The sequence below is a fragment of the Podarcis gaigeae genome (assembly GCF_964106915.1).
Source record: "Podarcis gaigeae genome assembly, chromosome: Z".
NCBI lineage: Eukaryota > Metazoa > Chordata > Lepidosauria > Squamata > Lacertidae > Podarcis > Podarcis gaigeae.
In genome coordinates this window covers 17,837,954-17,855,766 of record NC_139691.1, presented here as the reverse complement: position 1 = coordinate 17,855,766, position 17,813 = coordinate 17,837,954, and the positions used below count along the sequence as shown (strand labels likewise).

The 17,813-nt window shown below is 45.8% G+C and overlaps 1 protein-coding gene and 1 long non-coding RNA gene across 10 annotated transcripts in view; both read right to left on the bottom strand.

The window, feature by feature from the left end:
- The window catches only part of RXRA (retinoid X receptor alpha), a 124,220-nt gene extending 107,897 nt beyond the window's left edge, over positions 1 to 16,323 (bottom strand). For 3 of the 9 annotated variants that reach the window (XM_083722332.1, XM_083722333.1, XM_083722335.1), the window contains exon 1: positions 15,704 to 16,284. In XM_083722332.1, coding sequence (XP_083578458.1) covers positions 15,704 to 15,731 — 28 coding nt within the window. In that variant the 5' untranslated portion in view covers positions 15,732 to 16,284. Of the gene's footprint in view, positions 1 to 15,703 lie in introns of all 9 variants that reach the window. The other 6 variants (XM_083722334.1, XM_083722336.1, XM_083722338.1 and 3 more) reach the window with 4 other exon arrangements.
- On the bottom strand, positions 2,428 to 3,752 carry LOC310836177. The gene is made up of 2 exons (XR_014559902.1): positions 3,646 to 3,752; positions 2,428 to 2,596 (listed from the first exon to the last, which is right to left on the bottom strand). It is a non-coding gene; the product is annotated as an uncharacterized lncRNA (long non-coding RNA).
- Positions 16,324 to 17,813: the final 1,490 nt, after the last annotated feature.

The window sequence follows — 17,813 nt, the reverse complement described above, 5'->3', positions numbered from 1 at the left end:
TCCCATATTAGAATTCCGCACCATACTGTATACACTGACAGCAGGATTGTGGCAGTGGATGGGAGGACAGCAAAAGAGACAACTTATCTGAATATCATTGCAAATCTTAAATTTTATTATTTATAACCAGCCCACATGGGTGGCTTCCAACACATATAAAATCATAAAATATGGTTTTGCAATCCCAAGATGCTGAATATGGAACTTAACAGAGGAGCATAAGTTTAAGTGGAGCCTGACTAGGTCTTAGGAAGAACTTTTTGACAGAAAGAGCTGTTTGACAGTAGAACGTTACTTCCTCCTACATTAGATGCTTTTAAACAGGGGTCAAATGGCCACCTGTCAGGGATTCTTGGACTAGGGGGCCCATGGAGTCCCTTTCTACTAAATAGTTCTATGATTCATTGAAAGGAGATTCCATCTAAATAGTAATAATAATAATAATATTTTTTTATTTATACCCCGCCCTCCCTGGCCAGTAAAATTACAATCAAAAAATAAAATAATAATCCGATTTAAAATACAGGTTAAAATATAATTTAAAATGCAGCCTTATTTTAATAGTATTAAATAGTATTAGGTATGTAGTAAATAGTATTTAATAGTATTAGGAAGAGGTTTCTGACACTAAGAATTGTTCAACAGAGTAACAGATTATCTCAAAAGGTGCTTGACTCTCCTTCACTGGAAGTTTTTAAGCAGGGTTTGAATGGCCACCTGTCAGGGATTCTCCTGCTGAGATTCCTGCATTGCAAGGGGTTGGACTACATGACCCCTGAGGTACCTTCCAACTCTACAATTCTATGATTCTATGATACATAAGCTTATTTAAATGCATTATTTAAATGTCTGTTTAAATTACTCCTAATATATGCATTTTTCTACGTATCGGTTGGTTTCGAGAACCCCACAGCAAAATTCAGAGAAGTGTGATTTTTCGAAAGCATAGCTGCATTTTGGTTTGCCATAAGCAAATTACAGTATTTTTCACTCTATAGGATACACCAGACCATAGGACACACCTTGTTTTAGAGGGGGAGAACAAGAAAAAAAAATTCTACCGCTCTCTGCTCAGTGCCCCTTCAGCGAAGCGGCAAGAGAAACAGAGCCCCTTCCATTTCTCCTCCCGCTTGGCTGAAGGGGCGCTGCACAGGTCTCCCTCTCTGCTGAAGCCAGGAGAGTCTTCAGCAAAAGGAACCCAAAGCCTGCGGAGTGCAGCGGCTATCCCTCAAGCCTTCAGAGCGCAGCGCGAGTTCCCACTGCACTCCTCAGGTTTCGGGTTCCTTTTGCTGAAGCCGGGAGAGCAAGACTCTCCGGGCTTCAGCGAAAGGAACCTGAAGCCTGCGGAGCCCAGCGGGAACTCGTGCCATGCTCCAAAGGCTTCAGGCGGCTATCCCTGAAGCCTGGAGAGCGAGAGGGGTCGGTGCGCACCAACCCCTCTCGCTCTCCAGGCTTCAGTGAAAGCAACATGAAGCCTCCAGAGCGCAGAGGAAGCGCTCCCTCTGCACTTCGGAGGCTTTGCGTTGCTTTCGCTGAAGCCAAGGAGCCTGCATTCACTCCATAGGACGCACACACATTTCCCCTTAATTTTTGGAGGGGAAAAAGTGTGTCCTACAGAGCAAAAGATACGGTAGTTAGCTTATCATGAAAAATGTAAAAGAAAAATGGAATGACTTCTCCATCGCTAGATGGGGGTTAAACCACCCCTTGTATAAGGTCATCAGGCACCCACCAACAGGGCTGCCAACTTGAATAAAATATTGTGGGGGCCCAGCTAAGCTCCGCCCTGCATGTGATCACATGATGCAGTGCACACACACACCATTTGAATGGGAATGCCCATCAACTTTGTGGGGACCGAAGCTGCCACAGCCCCTAGGGGTTGGCTCCTATGCCTACCAACTGAAGCTTGCAGCTTCAGTCCTGTTGTGTATATAAGCAGAGAGACAGGATTCAGGACCTCACTTTCATCCAAAAGCAGGTGAAACATAAATAGTGAGTCAATAAACCCCCTCCAGCTATCTCTCAGTGCATACCAATAAATAGCAAATAGAAACAGCTGGAGGATCTTATAGCTCTTGCTCCATTGGAAAGGAGATAGTTATGTTAATATATTGGCCCATTAGGTTGGCACTTACTGTCCAAAGGCCGGCTCTAAATTTCTCGCCTCGAATAGACTTCCAGCAGTTCAATGAGAGAAAACCTCGTATAATAGCTGGGCCTAACAAGACACAGGCTCATTCTCAAAACAGGCCCCTTCCTCAGAATTGGTATTTGGAGACAGCTGGCATTTATCTGCAAACAATAGGGAGGGCCCACAGGGTGAGCTCATACTGCTTTTGGAAGTTGAAGGACATCAGCTTTGGTTCTGTGGAAAGGTCAAGAGAAATGTGCCTCCCATGCCCTCACCCCATCAGCTCCTTGGGTTTTATTTTGAAAAAGTTAAGGTGATAGTCCTCGTGTTTGCTGGAAGAAGTCGGAAAAATCTAAAGGCTTGTAACCAAGCTCCTTTAAAAAGCCCAAACTTATTTTTCCTTCTAAACCCCCTGGATCCAGAACACTGAAAAGAGAATCTTATTCCTTTCTGAGAATTAATCTGGCAATGCTGACACACGCGCGTGCACACACACACACACACACACACCTGGCCCATAGCTGTCAACTTTTCCCTTTTCTTGCGAGGAATCCTATTCAGAATAATGGAATTTCACTAAAAAAAAGGGGGGAAAGTTGACAGGTATGCCCTAGCCAAAAGAAGAAGAAGCTGTTGAACCTTATCACCATAGATTCAGGTCAAGCCCCTCCACTGCCCATTGCTATCTCCAGACTTCAGTCCCTCGCCTGTGAAAGTGGGCAGTGTATTTTCCAAGTTCAGCTCATGGCAAAAACATGAGAGTTTGCAAAAACAGGCTTTGCCCATGGAAAGCTACATAATATTTTTTTGCAAAATCCAATCCGTGTACAGGTTGCTTCAGAGCAAAAGAAGAGGAGGAAGAGTTCTCTGCCCATGAGGAGCATACAATGAAGAGCTTTGACAGCGCAGGAAAAATCATTAGTTAGGAAATCATGGAGCCACAACTAAGTTCACGGCGGAGGCAAGCATTGAGCAGAAAACGAGATAAATAAGAGACATTATCACTTTTCACCTGACCACAACATACAAACCCACCACGTTACTCTTGCCTAGGGATGCAAAAACCTGTCCATTTCTATTTCTCAATCTTCCAGTATTAAATTCAGTTCCACATGTTTCCACGTCAGTATGCTTCTTCATTTTTTCAAATCCTTATAAAAAGAGCCAGGCACTAACGCTCCTGCTCAGGCAGCCTCTCCACATGCCACCAGTTTGGGACTTCTTCAGGGTGCTGCCCACGTCATCAGCAGAGGACGCCAATGTGGAGTCATGACAGCTGCCCCATGTCCCTCAGTGGAATATCCTCCACTGTGCAGTCTGAGCAACCAGAGGGAGGAGAAGCACCTCTGGCGGCAGCAGTTGCAATAGGCACCTCTGGAGGGTTCATCAAGCCTTTGGGGAGCAGAACCTTGATTCTCAGTCGCCAAAAAAGGTGCCCAGACTTTTTGTGGTGCTCTCAAATAGAGAATCTTCAGATGCAAAATGAACCTGGCGCCCAGCTAATTTTGAACCCTGCTTACAAGCCAAATCGGCCAAGCCAAATCATCCCTTAAGCCACTGGTCTTCAACCGGTGGGATGGGGGACCCACCAACGGGCCATGGCCTGGTCCAAGGTAGGCCACAGCAGCAGCATGCAAATATATGGTAAAAAAAATAAAATAAGAAATTGATTAAAAAGTGGGTCCTTGATCTGAAAAGGTTGATGATACCTGTTCTGGACTAGGGATGCAAAAATCTGTCCACTTTGCTTTCTCATTTTTACAATCTCCACATTTCACATCTGTTTGCTGGATCAGGCCTAAGAGGGCCCATCTACTCAGCATCTTGTCCTCACAGTAGCCACCCAAATGCCCTGCAAGCAGGATCGGAACACAAGAGCAACTCTTCCCTCCTTCAGTTTCCAGCAACTGGTAGGGTCTAAAGTCTGCTGTCTAAATTGCTGGGATGCAGCACTGACATGACCGATGAGAGAGAGAGAGAACACACTCAAGGGGCCCCCACTTCAGCTTTGCTTTTGTGCCCCCACCCCCTTGCACCAAGTCAACCCCCGAGATCCCAGTGTCCAGCCCTGTGGAGGAGGAAATAAAGTTGCAATGGGTAAGCAATGCAAATGACTGACTGAAAGAGAGAGACAGACAACGAACCCTGGTGATGAAAGAGAACTAAGGAAATGTAGCTCGGTGTGGAAGGTGGAAGCAAAGGCGTCAACAGCTCTGAGCTCCTCGCCCACATGGCAAGTGTCAACACATTCACCTTATCCAGTGGTGCTTTTTGGGGTGGCGGAGGAGGAAGAATGCAAAACCCTGGCCCAGCTCCAAAGTTTTCTTCAGCAGAATAGAAGAGAAAGAGAGATGTCATTCCTTGCACTCTAATTGGCCTTCCCCCAATTTTTGCTCCATTCCTTCCTTTCTGCACCATTTCATGCTTATTCTGCTACGAAGCCAGACAATTGCTTTATAACTCTGGGGGACAGTTTGACCGTCTGCGAGCGAGACTGGAAGCAGGCGCAGAGCAATTGCGGAAGAGGCCAAGCTTAGCACCCATTGGAAGAGCTGAGGAACGGCTTTTGTTTTTAAATAATTGTCTCTTCCTTTTTGCCAAAGCTAAAATTTGTGTGTATATGTACATATTTAGCACATATACATATAACACACACATATATATCCTTAATTTGATAATCCAGACAGAAGGGGAAGGGGCTTAATGTTTTTTAAATAATTCCATCTTCCTTTTCAGCAAAACAAAAGTGTTTTATGTGCCTGTCTACAGAATCTTATAACTGTAGAATTGGAAGAGTCATTTAGTCTAACTCCTCGAAATGCAGGAATCAAAGCCACAAAATCTCTGACTTGATGGCTTTCAAATCCCTATTTAAAAACGTCCAGCGAAGGGAAGGTCCACCGCCTTCCCCTGCCAAAGAGTTCTTACTGTCAGGAATATGCACAACCTGCAGATTTAACACATAGAATAAGAGAGCAAGAAGAACGTACATTTAAAGAAGACTGGAAAACATTTATTGAATATATGGAAAATAACTGTACACAGCTGAAAAAGCGGACAGGATTAAGATAAATGCAACAGAGTAAATAATTTTTGATGGATGTAAAAGTTGAAAATTTATTTGAATGGTTATCGTAAAATATGCAGGGATGTATGATATATAAAATGACCCATGGAAACAAAAGAGGGGAAGTCATTGGTTATTTTAAAATTTGTAAAATGCTTTTTCAGAAGTAAAATTGAAAGTTTAATTTTTAAAAAATATTAATAAAAAAGAGTTCTTACTGTCATAAAGTTCTTCCTAAGGTTTAGAAGGAATCTCCATTGTTGTCATTTGAATCCATTGGTTTGGGTGAGTCCTACCATCCGGAGCAGGAGAAAACAAGTTTGCTCCAACTTCCATGTGACAGCCCTTTAGATATTGAATATGTCTATCCTATCTCCTCTCAGTCTCCTATTTTCCAGGCTAAACATACCAAACTCCCTCAACCATTCCTCATAAGGCTTGGTTTCCAGACCATTAATCATCTTGGTCACCTTCCTCTGCACACATTCCAGTTTGTCAATCTCCTTCTTAAACTATTGTGCCCAGAACTGCACCCAGGACTCCAGCTGGGTTCTGTCCAAGGCAGAATAAAGTGGTACTTTTACTTCCCTTGATCTGGACATCAGACTTCTATATTTCTATCTATCTATCATCTATCTATCATCTATCTATCTATCTATCAACTATCTATCATCTATCCATCTATCTATCATCTATCTATCTATCTATCTATCATCTATCTATATCTATCATCTATATCTATCTATCTATCATCTATCTATCTATATCTATCACCTATCTATCTACTTTATTTATCCAGTTCCGAACTTAGCCTACCTCACAAGGTTGTTGTGGGGATTAAACAAAGTGCGGAGAACCACGTTGAGTTTCTCAGAGAGAGCGAAAAGTGATACATGAATTCAATAAATAAGTACAAATAAATATGCAGGCCATTTCTCCTAATATAATACATTATTTTGACTACTTTCCCTAACACACACATATCTACCTGCACAGTTTTCTCCATTATTTCCAACCAAAGAACTGCATCACAACTCTGGAGAAGTGCAAATTTTGCAGGATAGCAACATTTCACTCCACATATTGTTTGAGGAAGAGCAAATCATGCAGGCTTGTGTTGAAATGCCAAGAAAGCCAAATTTGTTCTGCATCCCCTAAGTCAGGAAACTAGCCTGGAATTTCCTGCAGGAACAGAACATGTACATGGCGGAAGACTCAATTTTAAAAATAGAAAAAAGAAAAGAATAATGTGGACTAGCATCAACATATTTGGACTTGACCTGCAAAGCTGGCTTCAGTCTAGCCCTGCTTTGAATGTGACTCCATTCTGGTCCTTTTCTCAACGATGTGTCACCTGACTTTCACACCCAAACCCAAGTCTGGCTCTTGGATAAACACCCCTGCAGATGCCTTGAAGTCTGTAGGAGGGGGCCGTTATTTTGCTCTTTCCCTCTCTTCACATCCTGCACCCCATCAACCTGCTCGCTCCCCCGCCCACATCCATAAAAGCATCTGAAAAAGCAGCACCATTGTGGGGAGGGAAACACCATAAACTTTTTTTTAAGGCAGAGAAACAGCTGGGAAAGCCATTACCCACTTTATGGGCCCCCAAGATCAGGGCTGCCCCTTTCATTTGGGGGGCGGGGTGACCGTCTGCAGCCCCAATAAGGCCAAGGGGGGGCGGGTCACCATAGTTCACAGGAGGTCCAAATTCAAGACTCCCCAGAAATAAAACCTGACTTGTAAACAGAACAGGGAAGATGGACAAAAGAAACTTTCCTCAGCTGCCATAAAAGTAGTTAAGTGGGCTGGGCTTGAAGACCCCCCCCCCAAAAAAAAAACCCCAAGCCAAGTTTCTCCTTTGAAAGAAGCAGCATTTGATCCATTTCAGTTCCTAAAAGGACATCAAAATTTGGTTGGTTCTGCATTTGTAGGAACTCAATCCTTTAGTTTAGCAGTCCCAACATTTTGGCGCTCCCTGCCCATTGCTACTTGGCAGGCGCCTTCACTGTGCTTTTTTCAGCACCTGCTAAAAACATTTTCGTTTAAACAAGCTGCCCCAGATGTTTAGAATGTTGGTGTGAGTTTTAATCGGTTTATAGTCTATTCTTATGTGAATTTTTCAACGCCTTACATTATTGCTGTTTATTTTTTCTTATTGGTTCATTTGGGGGGGGGAGGGTTTACAATCAAGTGGTGTATAAATTTTATGAAATAAATAAAAGGAAGGGGAGCCTGTGACTCTCCAGTTGCTGGTGAGCCAACTACCATCAGCAACCCCAAACCATGATGATGGATGATGGGCAACATAAGGACGGTCACAGGTGCTCCGCATCACCCCTCCTTATGAATAAAAATCAACTGTGCTGGAGCTCAAAAATTAATATGCAAAAGTTTAAAAGGCGCAAGGAGATAGGATAATAATATATTAAGGATGGAATAACAAATAAAGTGAATAACGCAACAAAAATAATAGCAGGTAAAGAAGATCGCACACAGGTGGAGGGAAATACTGGGCTGTGGGGGAGGGAGGTGAAGGGATTAATTGAAATTGTTAAAGATTGGTATAGGATTTAAGAGATTTGATTTTTTTATAAAGATTCTATAAGGAAAGCAGAAAGCAGCAAGAAATATCAAGTAAAGGTATTGAAGAGGAGATCAGTGTAAATGAAAACACAAGACTTATGGTTTGTTACATATGATTTTATTTTGGAATTATCTATCTATTTTTGAGTACAACTCAGTATTTCTGATCATGCTTAAGGTACCGTTTCTTCTATGGCCCCCAACCCCTGTTCTCACACAAGCCCCTTCTGTCCCTTGAACACGAAGGGAAAGAAAGAACACAAGCTTCTCCTGAGGAAGGCGGAAGAGTTTTTACAAAAGGGTATCTTTTAAAAATAGAAAAATATTATTGATATGCTGAGCAATGTTTAAAAAATGTATCTGTAATATTGCATAAAGTGCCAGCGTGCTGTAATGGTTAGACTGGTGGACCTAAGAGACATGGGTTCAAATCCAGGACTCAGCCATGAAACTTGGGAGTCAGTTCCTCCCTCTCAGGGTGACCTGCCACATGCAGTTGTTGTGGGGATTAAATGAGAATCTAAGACAACAAGATCCAACATTTCAATCTGGCCATGAAGCACCCCAGGTGTGTCCAAGTCCCTGCCTCGCAGCCCAACCTACCTCACAGGGTTGGTGTGGGGATTAAATGAGGAGGAAGAAAATCAAGTAGCTCCTTGGAGGAAATGGTGATATATACATGCGCTAAAAGAAAAAAGAGAGGAAATGCTTGCACCTGTGGAATGCGCTAGTTGGGTACTGCCCTAAGGGGTTTGCCATCGTCTTCGAGATAGTGATCCCATATCAGTCCCAAAAGATACTTGATGTCATCCTTACTTGAAAGCATTGTAGTAGTAATAGTAGTAGTACAGTCATACCTCGGGTTGAAGTAGCTTCGGGATACGTACCGTATTTTTCGCTCTATAGGACGCACTTTTCCCCCTCCAAAAATTAAGGGGAAATGTGTGTGTGTCCTATGGAGCGAATGCAGGCTCCTTGGCTTCAGCGATAGCAACGTGAAGCCTCCGAAGCGCAGAGGGAGCGCTCCCTCCGCGCTCCGGAGGCTTCACGTTGCTTTCACTGAAGCCTGGAGAGCGAGAGGGGTCGGTGCGCACCGACCCCTCTCGCTCTCCAGGCTTCAGGGGTAGCCGCCTGAAGCCTTCGGAGCGTGGCACGAGCTCCCGCTGGGCTCCGCAGGCTTCAGGTTCCTTTCGCCGAAGCCAGGAGAGTCTTGCTCTCCTGGCTTCAGCAGAGAGGGAGAGCTGCACAGCACCCCTTCAACTAAGCGGGAGGAGAAATGGAAGGGGTTCCCTTTCTCCTGCCGCTTTGCTGAAGGGACGCTGAGCAGAGAGGGGGAGAATTTTTTTTCCTTGTTCTCCCCCTCTAAAACAAGGTGTGTCCTATGGCCCGGCGTGTCCTATAGAGCAAAAAATACAGTATTTTCGGGTTGCGTGCTGCGGCAACTTCCAGGTTACTTCCAGGTTTTGCTGCTCGCGCATGCGCAGATGGTCAAAATGACGTCACACGCATGTGCAGAAGCGGCGAGTCGCCGGGTTGTGTTCGCTTCTGGATGTGAACGGGGCTCCAGAACAGATCCTGTTCGCATCCAGAGGTACCACTGTAGTTGTTATAATTAGAGAAAACACCCTGTCCCTCATACAGATACACACAAAAAGCAGAATCCTATAGCAGCCCAGAAATTTGATGTTTGACCACAATGAAGCAGAGATCCCCATCTCCATGTCAATGTGCTGATTCTGCTTTGATTTGGGATTTTCTCTCTCCAAGACCTGGCATGGAAATGGCATTGCCCATTGCCAAGAACAACAACAGTAATGGATACCTAAAATCCTGGACTGCCTCTTAGCTCTTGATAAAAGGCCGTTTGCTAAAGAATAAAAAGTATGAAAGGTTACCCCGGGCTCCCAGCCAGCAATGCAAAACTCTGGGACCCATTCACTTTGACATCCCTGAATGTTAGGAATTGCACATGGTGTCTGAAATGGTAAAGAAGCACTCTGCTGGATCAGGCTAGTGGCCCACCTCCTCCAGCATCCTGTTCTCGCATTGGCCAACCAGATGCCCATTATAGGAAGCCCACAAGCAGGACCTGAGCACAAGAGCAGCCCTTTCCCCTCCTGTGGTTTCCAGCAACCGGCATTCAGAATAATTGCTGGCTCCAACTGGGGAGGCAGAGCACAGCCATTGTGGCCAGTAGCCACTGATAGCCCTCTCCTCTGTGAATTTGACTCTAAATCCTCTTTTAAAGCCATCAAAGTTGGTGGCCATCTCTGCCTCCTGTGGGAATAAATTTCATAGTTTGCACTGCATGAAGAAGGACTTTCTTTTGGACTGAATTTCCTTTAGGATTGATGGTGACAATTCCCCCCCCCCCCAAAGGACTCCCTGCCTATTGAGATCAAGCAAGTTCCTTCACTGTACAGTGGTACCTCTGGTTACATACATCATTCATTCCGGAGTTCCCTTCTTAACCTGAAGCACCACTTTAGCTAATGGGGCCTCTCGCTGCCGCCGCACGATTTCTGTTCTCATCCTGAAGCAAAGCTCTTAACCAGAGGTACTACTTCCAAGTTAGCGGAGTCTGTAACCTGAAGCGTCTGTAACCTGAAGCGTATGTAACCCGAGGTACCACTGTACTCTCTTCAGTGCCTAATAAAAGCATTCTTCTTTAGACAAGTCTGCCCAGATGTTTACAAAGTTGATGAGAGTTTTAATCAGTTGTTTTAACTTTTGGAATGTTTTAAATTATTGATGTTAACTTTTCATATTGATAATTTTACTGTTTTAACTTTTTTTGTAAAACTGCTTTGAGGTTTTGCTTTGTTGTTGTTTTTTAAGTGGTGTGCAACTTTTCGAGTGGTGGTGTATAAATTTTAACAAACAAATAAAATAATTTTTATCCCTCCTTGGATATTCCAACATCCAGCTTTGCTGGGTGTCCATGAGATCTTGCACTACAACAAAGAGAGGAAAACTTTTATCTATGAAAGGCCTGGGCCACACGTTTGGCCAGAGATGTTCTCACAGTAAACATTTTAGGGGGAGGGGGGGCAATATAACCCGGTTCCTTTCAGAATGCTTGGAGTTGTGTATCTGTGGAGAGGGGGCTGCTAACTTGCAGTCACACATGCAAAGGCACAAAAGGTGGCTTCTGAGATACTAGAGGCCCCAGCACTGCAGGGCTAGGCAGCACTATCTGGTTTTGAAGAGCAAAGCAAACATGAAGAAACATGTTTAACCTATGCTGTTGACATATAAAGGGGGATTTAATCTTTTTTTTTTCCTTTTTCTTCTAGTTCTTCTTAGCAATTGCTGTGTTTTGAACAAAATAGTCCCAAGGGCAATTCTTCCCTGTGAAAACAATATTTTAACATTTCATTATGAAATTGCAAGATTGCCTACGCAGAAATGGGGAGCGGGGTGCTGGTGGTGCAGAAACCAGACCTTTGTCCCGTTTGCAAGCATGACGGCACCCCAGTCATCCTAGTTCAAAACCAGCTTTCAGGAGGACAAGGACAGTCCTCTCATTTTGCAAAGCCCAAGGTCCACATCCCTCCATAGACAACCTTCAGGCCACTTGGTAAAGCAGGGTGATCAACTTCAGGATCAAACAATTGGCCCATCTAGTCATAAGATGATAAGAAGAGCTTGCAGGATCAAGTCCATCTAGTCCAGCATCTTATTCTCACAGCACCCAACTGGATGCCCTAATGGGAAACCCTCAATCAGGACCTGAGTGCAACAACATATCCTTTCCAGTAGCTGGACAGGAAACCCTTGGGCATGGTTCTGCTATCACAGCCGGTCTCCTTAAGGGACTGGCTGCTGGATCAGGCTAAAGAGGGCTCATCATATTCCAGCATCCCGTTCTGAGGTTGGCCAACCAGATGCTCCAATGCAAAGCCTTCAAGCAGAACCTGAGCACAAGAACACTCTCCTGTCCTGCTGCTTCCAGCAACTGGTATTCAGAAGCAGACTGTGGAGGCAAAGCCACAAACCTGAGGCACATCCATGCCCAATGGCTTGGCTGAAGGCAAACCCTGACTCACAGCAAGTCAAAAAAATGAAGTCTAGATGGGGTTTCACTGTGTGCCTTAACCCCTCTCTCGCTTTCAGGGTGGAGGAGTACCAAGAATCCAGGAAGAGTGGATGGCATCCTTTCGAGCTCTTCATGGGTTATCTTGAGGCACCTCTTCTACACACACACCCAGTAGCAGCACAAAAGAGAGAATTATTCCATCATACCCACAACACATGACTCAGTTGCCTTCCAAAAACTTGGGAGTTGGGAGTCTTGGGAGTAAAAAAAATAAATAAAAGCCAGAAGATAGCACTGTAATTGGGCGTGGTTGGGAAATCAGTCTGAGGGGGCCATACAGACAGAGAAATGACCACAGTCTTCTGCCTTTGGATGGTAAGGTTTTTAAGTTTGTCTCCACAACTTTCTTAGCAACCTTCCAGAGGCCATGAGCCAGTTGTGGGAAAGGCTAGAGGAAAAGGTGAGCAGAGGAGCAGATGTGAATTTTATCTTTGTGCAGTAGACTAGTTTCAACACCCACACGCCTCCTCCATCCTCTGTCCAGGCAAAGCAAAAGGCATCATCACAGATCAAGGACACATTGCAGCCAGACAAAAGCCGTTGTTAAGGAGCAGGGCCAGAGAGGGGTGTGGTCTAGGAAGAGAATGTGGCTTGGGGGATGCCCTGAGAGCCAAGTAGAGCATGCTGGAGGGCCACTTCAGCCTCCCAGGACTCCTGTTCCTCACTCCCTGCCTTCAAGACCAATGCATTTATTATGACATAAGTTTTCATAGACTCAAGCCCTCTGCATCAAATTCTAAAAATTTGCAGGTACCTAAATGGGAATATTGTGCTTGCTGTTTCATAGAATCAAAGAATCTCAGAGTTGGAAGAGACCCTGAGGGTCATCTAGTTCAACCCCCTGCAATGCAGAAATCTTAACACAGAGTTATAGAAGAGTAGGAAGGGACCCTGAGGGTCATGCAGTCCACCACCCTGGAATGCAGGAACATGCAGCTGTCCCATACAGGAATCAAACCTGCAACCCTGGCATGATCAACACCATGGTCCAACCAACTGAACCATTTGGGGGCTCATATGTGTGTGTGAACCCTACTGTCAGTGAGCATAGCCACTTTCTACTGAGTCAGACCCCTGGTAGCTGACTGGTAGCAGCTCGCCAGGAGTTCAAGCAGAGGGTCTCTGCCTACCCTGTCCTGAAGATGTCACAGAATGAACCTGGAACCCTTCTGCATGCAAAGCAACAATCCCCAAAATAATAAAGTAATTATTCTAGTCCTCATCATTCTGGATAAAGGGTTCAGTTGAACAGGGATGTAGGGAGCTGCCTTATCCTGAATCAGACTACTGGACTTTCTAGCTCAGTACAATCTACACTGACAGCGGCTCTCCAGGGTTTCAGGCAGGGGATATTTGCAGCCCTACCTGGAAATGCAGGTGAGGATTGAACCTGGGACATTCTGCATGCAAAGCAGGTGCTCAGCCACTGAGTTGTGCTCCTTCCTCCAAACTAATAGCCCAGTCCTCATGCTTCTAAATAAATAAACTGTCTCATATTGAGTTTGCCCATTGGTCCACTGAGCTCAATGCTGTCTGCGCTGAGTGGCAGAAATAGGTCTCTGCCTTTTCAGTCAGGGGACCTTCTCAGAATCTACCTGGAGATGCAATTGGCAACTGAACCTGGGACATTCTGTATGCAAGAGGAAAGCAAATTCCTTGGAGGCTGTAGAAGGAGGGTTTTATCCGCACAGTTCACACATTTTATTCGTTATTTATTAGGCATTATCATCTCTCACTCTTACCATCTCAGAGCACATTGCAAATCGATTACAGATGCAAAGGACCAAAGAAACAGGGCAGAGTGAATAAAAATAAGATCAGATCATGGGGGGATATGATGAAGACAACCTTTGTCATGGATGCACAATTTTGGGACTAGTTCACTACAAAGTTTGTGAATGGAAGGAATCAAACCCAAGGCAACACTAAAAAACATAAGGCAAACTTGCTCATTCAGGTCAGTGGTCCATCTAGTCCAGCATCCTGTTCTTACCATGGCCAACCAGGTACCTGAATGGGAAGCCCAAAAGCAGGAGCCCTCTCCCCTCCTGCAGTTTACAGCAACTGGTATTCAGAAGTGTTGCTGTCAGTCAGAGCATAGCACTGTGGCTAGTAGCCATCAATTTGCCCTTTCCAGTGGCACCAACCCTGGTGGTTAAGAGATTATTAAGAGACGGGTGCAAATGCAGCCCCCGACCCTAGCTATCTCCAAATGCAGCACATCATGAGGCAAACCACAGAAAGAGGCCACACTGAACCTGCTTCTCAGAACTTTTATCATGTTCAGCCGTGAGCATCAACCAGGAGAGGGGGGGGGGGGAAGAGAGGGAGAAATCCAGACAGTGGCAAAGACTAGCAAGTCAGAACAGGGCTGAAAAGTGATTGAAACTCTTGTCATAAATAAGGAAGAAGAAAAAATCACAGGTGGAAATTAATTTGAAAGAGAAGGAAAGGAGGAGAAGAAGGAGGTGTAAGACTGGGGGTGGGAGTGGTGTCGCGGAATCCCCTCATCATCCAATATTTCTGTCAAGACCAGGCTCCTAGATCAAGGCTGGCTGTAACCCTCACAGACTTTGTAAATAGTTCTACCAAATGCATTGTGCTTTTGGAGAGATTTTTGGGAGGAGAAGATGCATTGAAAATAGATTTAAAGAGAAATAAAAATTAAAGGAGGGAAGAAATATTATGGGGGTGAGGGAAGAGCAATAGGTGCGTTCTTTAAAGCTACAGTTAAAGCTAGGATTCAGGACTTGCCTTCCCCCAAGGGGGGCGGGATAAAAAAAAATTACAAATCCCCCTAAAATCCAGAAGTAGAAATTGTTAACCAAAACAGTTTTTCCTGCTTAAAAAGCCCGCCCCCTAAAATCACAAGGAGCTGCTTATTCTATTCAGAACTCAAAAGTCAAAACGCAGAGCTGGACTGGATCACTTTTCTGCTATTTTTCTTTTGAAGAGAAACTTTCCCTCACCGTGGTGGGATCACCGCCGGAGTTTTGCAACAGTTGCAAGATCAGGCCTTTTTTCCTCTCGATTTTGAAAGCCTCTTTCGGATCTCTCTCCCTCCCCCTCCACTCCGCCCCACGTTCAATCGCTCAACCCACTGCCAACTTCCAAAGGCGAAAAAGGAAACGCAGCCAGTCCCGATCCCAGAAACGGTGTCTTCCCCTCAAACAACAACAACAAACCCATTCCCTCCCCCCAGCAATTAACAGTAGGGTTTTTTTGGGGGGGTGGGAATGCATGGGCTCTTCCTTGGACTGTCCCAAGGCGCTCCATGCAAATTTGCAGAGATCACTTTTTTAAAAAAGCATTTAAAAGAAAAATCAAATGCAACACAAAAGCAACACAACAGATCGCCGTGGCCTGCCCTGATTTGCCCATGATTTGCACCGGGAGAGTGAAAACGACTAGGGAGCCTTGTGAAATTGACAAGGCCGCTTCTTTGAAATGTTATCAAAGGGGTTTTCGCTCCTGGCCACCCCCTTTCCCCTCCCCCCTAGAGAGAGAGCGGAGAGCTCGGACCTTCTCTGTGATCAAAAGATCGGCTGCCGTAATAAAGACATTTTACCTCCCCCACAACACACTCCATTTCCCAGATCCCTTTCCACGACACTCAATATTGTGTCTGTGTGTGTGTCTGTCTCTGTGTGTGTGTGTGTACCACTGGCAACATAGAGATATTACAATATATATAGCTTTGCATTTTTTTTCCCGAAGCGGCCCCTCTCCAGCTCCCCACCACCACCACGCCGCCCCGCTTGCTTTCTTTTTTTTAAAAAAAATTAGAAGCCGAGGAAAATCAGCCAATAAAACTCACCCAATGGAAGAAAATGCTTGGTGTCCATCGTTTCTGGTTTAACTCATGCCAAACGCGATTTGTGGGAGAGCGATCGGTGGAGGAATTTCTTTTTTCTTTTTAATTAAAAAAGGAAGGGGAGCAAAGAAAGAAGAAGAAACCTCACAGGACCAAAAAAAAAATCAAAGCCGGAAGAAGGGTTTGGGGTTTTTTTTAGGAGGCAGATTTAAGTGATTTTTTTGCCCCCTCTCCGCAAGAATTACTTGTGCAAAGGTTGGCTGTTTGGAGATTGATTTGTTGATTGGGGGGGTCTCCCCCCTTTCGCCCCTCTCTTTCCTGCTCCTCCTCTACTCCACCCCACACTTGGAAGAAAAATAAAAAAGATGAATGTGACTGTCTCTAGGTCTGGATAGGAAAACGCCGCCAAGAAAGTCCCAGCGAGAGGCGAGTCAAAATTCCGCTCCCACGGGGTCCGCGCGAAGCCGAGACGGAGGGAGTTGTTGCAAACTCACCCAACAATATAACTAAAGTACTCGGGTGTGTGTGCGCGCCCGCGCGTGCCCCGCTCTGTTTCTGTCTCTCTCACTCACTCGCTCACTCGCTTTGCTGCTTCTCCCCTTCCACCGCCCGCAGCTGAAATTGCAAAAGGGACCCCGCCAAGGGGTAACCTGACGGCCGACAGGTCTAGCAGCGACGGGGCATTGTCCGGGTCCCAGGGCGCGCGCAGCTGGGATTTTAGGGAGGGGGAGGTTCGGAGCGGGATATTTCCTAGGGACCTTAGGAACCAACTCCTACAACCAGGCTCCCTTTGTCCCCCACATAAAATACTTGAGGGGGCTTAAGGGACCCTAAAGTTGGTGGGCATTGCGAGTCAAATGGTGTGTTGCCTGCCATGTCCTGTGATCGATTATGCGGGGCGGGGCTTACCTGCCACACACCCACCTCAATATTTTATTCAAGTTGTCACCCCTGCTAGGGACATAGGATGCTGCCTCATCCTGCATGCAAAGCTTAAGCCCACCAACTGAGAGCTATATGGCCCTTATCCTAAGATTCTAGTCCTCATCGTTCTGGATGAAGGGCTGCCATAGATAGAAACGGTGGAAGCTGCCTTCTACAGAGTCAAATCGTTGATCAACCAGCTCAGTACTGTCTTTACTGACTAGTAACAATGGCTCTCCAGGGTTCAAGGTGAGAGTCTTTCCCAGAGGCGTAGTGGGAGGGCTGGGGGCTGCCCCGGGCACAGTTTTTTGTTTTTTTTGAGGGTCACAGGGCATCTTCCTTCTCAACCACCCTCCAGCTGAGAGGGTGCCTGAGAAAGATGCAGCAGCCCAGGTACCCGAAGAGCTCAGCGCTGCTTGCAAAAGCAGCTTGGGGCTGGGCTCACAGGGTTCCTGAACTGCCATTTCCCTCCCAGCTGCCCTCCAGCTGGAGGGTGCCCAAGCTCCTTGCAAGCCCAGTGCCACCCCCGCGAGTCTCACAAAGCAACTCTGGGTTTGCAGGGCGCTATGAATGTGCCCCTCAAAGCCAGCCAGCCAGAGAACCAGGGTCACTCCAGCGGCATGCCCGGTGTCCATGGTGTGCTGCGCATGCCCTGGCACATGTGCACCTGCCCCAGGCGCTGAGGGGAATGCTCCACCACTGTCTCTTCCCTCAGCCCCACCAGGAGATGTCATCAGGAATTCAACCTGGGACCTTTTTTGTGTTGTCCAAAGGCTTAAGTGATAAGCCTTAAAAATGAAATAAGGTTCTAATCCTCATGGTTCTGAATTAGGGTTGGTTTGGCATCTGTCTGTCCCATGAGACAATGGAGGAGTGCACCTTTGGGGGTGAAGTCAAACTGCTGGAAGGTTACAGTGCCTGCTGTGGCTGTAACTGCTGCTTCTCGCAGCATTGTTGCTGCGTTTTCAGCATCGAAGTGACCTCTCTGGGGTGTAAGCCTGGACAGTGTGCATGGAGGTCCTGGGCTGCTCAGATGGCAAGACTCCCCTCTCAATCCAAAGCAAAGCGGAGCAATACCTTTGGCACCAACTTGGCCGCAGGAGTTGCTGGACGGAGGCATACAAGGTTTATTCCTTTGCCTTTTCCTCTCCCAAAGATGTCCCACAATGCAGTGGATAGAGATTATTCC